Raw genomic sequence first — 3,852 nt, 5'->3', positions numbered from 1 at the left:
AGTTCAAATGAATTCAATCTTCATCAATGGCAGTGAATGAGTTAATTGTGACACAATGTCACAGCTATAATCACGTAGTGGTTTATGATGGTAATAAAGTGATGCACTGTTTGATCCTTTTCATTGTATTAGGATGCAAAGTTCTGAAGGCTATTTAAAGTGTTTCCCTCTTTATGGCAGTGATACGGTTTTAATCATTAACTATACACCAGATCAGCACTTTATGTATGCATTAACTTAGAAAGTTTACAATGATAGAACTCCAGACATTTTATAGAGAATAAAAAAAATACAATGGACATTCTATTGTATAAAAAAGTTATCAAAAATGTGTGTGCACACAATGATTTAAGAACTATTTTTCACTTTTAACAACAGCTTCACTCTGAGCTGACACACAACACAAGCCGTATAGAGTAGACGGAGTCCAAGGTGTAAACACAGAAGTTGAGAATTGTCATGAAAGTGACCATCACCAGCTTATCCCATGAACACAAGTGGCCGCAGTTTGGTGGTCTCTGATTGTTCCGGAAACTAAAAAGTGGCCAAATCAGCATGGCTGTCAAGTACATCACTGCTGCTAAAATGTCATAGACGATCACTATCTTGTCAAAGAACGGGATTCGTGAGGTCAGCTGTCCAACAGTGAGCAGGATGATGAGAATGGCTACAATGAAGCACAAGGAGTACACGGCCACGCACCACTGCAGCCCAGGAGAGTTGCTGTACTGACTTTTCTCCAGAGATGTAAAGATGAGACAGGCGAGGAAAGTTTCCAGCATCTTCATTATTCCGGGCAACGTGGAGAGGAAGCCTCGGATCTGCCCGCTCGGCCGAATGCGATTTAGAACCACCTCGCCGACGTACACCCCGCAACACACCCACGACACCACCGCAGCGCCGATTTGCCGGTGGCAGCCGCTGCAGGTGAAGAATATCGGGTAGATGATGGAGGCGGCCAAGCACATGAGGCTTGCCAGCATGGCGAAGGCGGTGGTGAAGTCATCCCAGGCAAAAGGCAACTTGCCGCTGAAGGTGCTGAACTCCAGGATGACGATGAGGAGGGTGAAGAGGAAGCAGAAGCACCAGGTGAACATGCACCAGGCCCAGTAAGGAGATGGGACGTGGCCCACGGATGCCACCAGGCTGAAAGACATACACGTGAGGATGGCGGCCAGCAAGCGCAGGACGCCCACCGGCTGGGTGAGAGAGCGGACGTCAACGTGGATCATGGTAGCTTTGACCTCAAAATAATCCTCTCACAGATATTCGCTACTCATTCCGTTTCTTTGCTCTGAGACTTTGTCAAGCTCATCCGCCTTGAAAAAATCCAGCAAGACGCGCATGATGCATTGCTCTTTAAAACTGAAACTCAAACACAGCATCCTTGGGTTAACTGTGCACTTTATGGCCTGCGCAGGTTGTTATCAAGGCCACATCAAGACATACTCATGCTGGACTTTGACCTTGTCCCCTCATACGGAGGCTTATCTGCAACAGAGTTGGACTGTGGTTCATTAGAGAACATGAAAAAAACACTCATAGACTAAAAGATGATTTCATTCCAAAGATAGCCCCCTGTGCTAAATAGGATTCAACTCAAACAAAAATGAAATAAGAATAACATAACATGTGAACATATCAAGTAAAAATGAGAGTGCTTTAAAAAAAGGTGATAATTACATGAAATTACATTTTGTGTTTGTAAAACTAAAACAAACTATAATAAAAGTGAACGTCTTTTATTCAACTTGAACCCGCAACTATCCCATATATCAAAAATAATAAAGCAAATGCTACAACTAATAAAACTACAAAAAAAAACATTTTGGAAATAATAAAAGCTAATACAAACTAACAAACCTACCCTAAAAACTAATTAAAATTAACTGACTTTTAAAAAAAACAAAGGCCAAAGTGAAATAAAAAGTAACTCTAATGGAAAATCAAAAATTATTATAACCTTAAGGTGAAAAAAATGTATAAATGTGCCTGTGTTATACTATTCAGCTTCCAACCTTATGATAGCATAAATGTAGAATCCTAATTAATTATACAAAAGGATCAAATATTAATTATTGATGGAGTATCATTAAGGCTAGAATGGACACAGATAGCAGAGTGTAATTGATTTGTCATTGGCACTCATTCAAGGAAGAAGAAAAAAGTGTGTGAACCCAACTAATATATGCTCCAACATTTTTTTTAAGTGAGTCCCAAACAAAGGATGTAAAAATTATGTCATGACTTAGCTGGAATTTTTTTTTCAACACTTATTAAACATTGCAAAATATTACTCCAATGAATCTATGAAATGCTGTGATGTATTAATCGGTGTTATAATTTTCAAATTAGAAATAGTATTTAAAGTAGGTTCCTTTCAGTTAAGATTAAAGCACTATTTGGATAATGATACATTTCATAATTGTACAATTTTAGACCATCATAGTGGATTTCAAATAAGACAATCAAGGCGTGTATGAATGTAGAGACTTTCTGATTGGCTTTAATCCCAACAAAAATATGGCATTTACATGTTAAGAATTGCAATTATTTTCAGGAACTCAAAATCAGGCAGCTGTGGCTCAGTTTCTCGTGTCGGGTCATCCAACGACCGAAGGGTGGACAGTTTGAATCCAGGTCTGCAGTGTAGATGACTTCTCAATTTCCCAAAATCAAAGCGAGAACGGAAGAATAAATAAATACAAATGTTTGAACATTTGGAAGTTGGAAAGCAGTTTTTAATAAGCGCCTTTGAGATATTGACTGATGGCACGGTCCACGCCTGCTCTAGTCCATGAAGTAGAGTTAAATACTGTCTGTCACCTTAATGAGCTCTTCTTGCAGAGTTGCCTAAATAAGCGCCTCTGAAGTTAATTGCCTTCAATTAACTTTGTTTTCTACATCTCCTGTGAGTGCAAGTGCGGTGGGTGGGGGGGGGGGGGGGATACATAGGCATCGGCGTACTGTGTTAACCTCGAATTCTCGCGGTATTTATAAGTTCACAAACTCCCGAGATCACATCTTGTACCAAGCTCGTTGATTTTCACTTCGGACCTAACATAGACGAATGGACGCTACAATTAATTCTGTTCTTGCAGAATTACTCTTCGTTTCCTTGTTGAATGCTGAACAGCGAGAGGTGCTTTGTGCATTTCTATCTGGTAAAGATGTTTTTTTTTTCTTTTTCTTAAGACGAGACAGAACACAACATTTTCATCCGTTGCCGTGATTGGTCAAAAACAAACGTGCACAAGATGCCGCATCGTCGAATCAGCTCAAAGTATTGTACAGAATGCCGAGCAAATGGAAAAAGCAGTCCCAGATTGATATTGAGGAGAATTCCCTTGAGTGAATCACAATATCAATCTGGCTATTGCCAGGTTGATATTGTAAAGGTGCTGGTCTGTTCTAAAAATAGCTCACCAGTGATAGGACACCGACTTGCTAAGAAGAATTAAAAGAGAAATGTCCGAATTGTTTTCCCCTTAACTTATCATGGTACACGTTTCTTAATTAACCTAATATATTGTTTAAAAATTTAATACATTGTGTTAAATGAAAAAAGACCTGTTTTTATTTACTCAAACAGGACAAAAATAGCAGCAAAATTAATTACTTTTATGGGGTACTCACTATTAAAAATGGGGGTTGGAATCTCTGAAAAACCTGCGAAATATCAATGTACAACCCAAGGTAAACCTCACAATGGATGAGTCATGGACCCAAATTAAAATCCGCAATAGAGTGAACCGTGAAGTAGCAAAGGACCTCTGTACAATTATGTTACAGTATGTTTATGGACACACACACACACACACAGTTTGTTTTACTATCTTTGTGGGGCCATCA

At 39.3% G+C, this 3,852-nt stretch overlaps 1 protein-coding gene across 1 annotated transcript; it reads right to left on the bottom strand.

Annotated features, from left to right (window-relative positions):
• Positions 1-380: 380 nt before the first annotated feature.
• Positions 381-1,232, bottom strand: LOC144044738 (myeloid-associated differentiation marker-like). The gene has a single exon (XM_077559325.1). The coding sequence runs from the start codon at positions 1,230-1,232 to the stop codon at positions 381-383; it is 852 nt and encodes a 283-aa protein (XP_077415451.1).
• Between the last annotated feature and the right edge of the window lie 2,620 nt (positions 1,233-3,852).

This window comes from Vanacampus margaritifer, chromosome 2 (genome assembly GCF_051991255.1).
Source record: "Vanacampus margaritifer isolate UIUO_Vmar chromosome 2, RoL_Vmar_1.0, whole genome shotgun sequence".
NCBI classification, from domain to species: domain Eukaryota; kingdom Metazoa; phylum Chordata; class Actinopteri; order Syngnathiformes; family Syngnathidae; genus Vanacampus; species Vanacampus margaritifer.
Note: the sequence above shows the minus strand (reverse complement) of the source record. Positions and strands in the feature narration are given on the sequence as shown.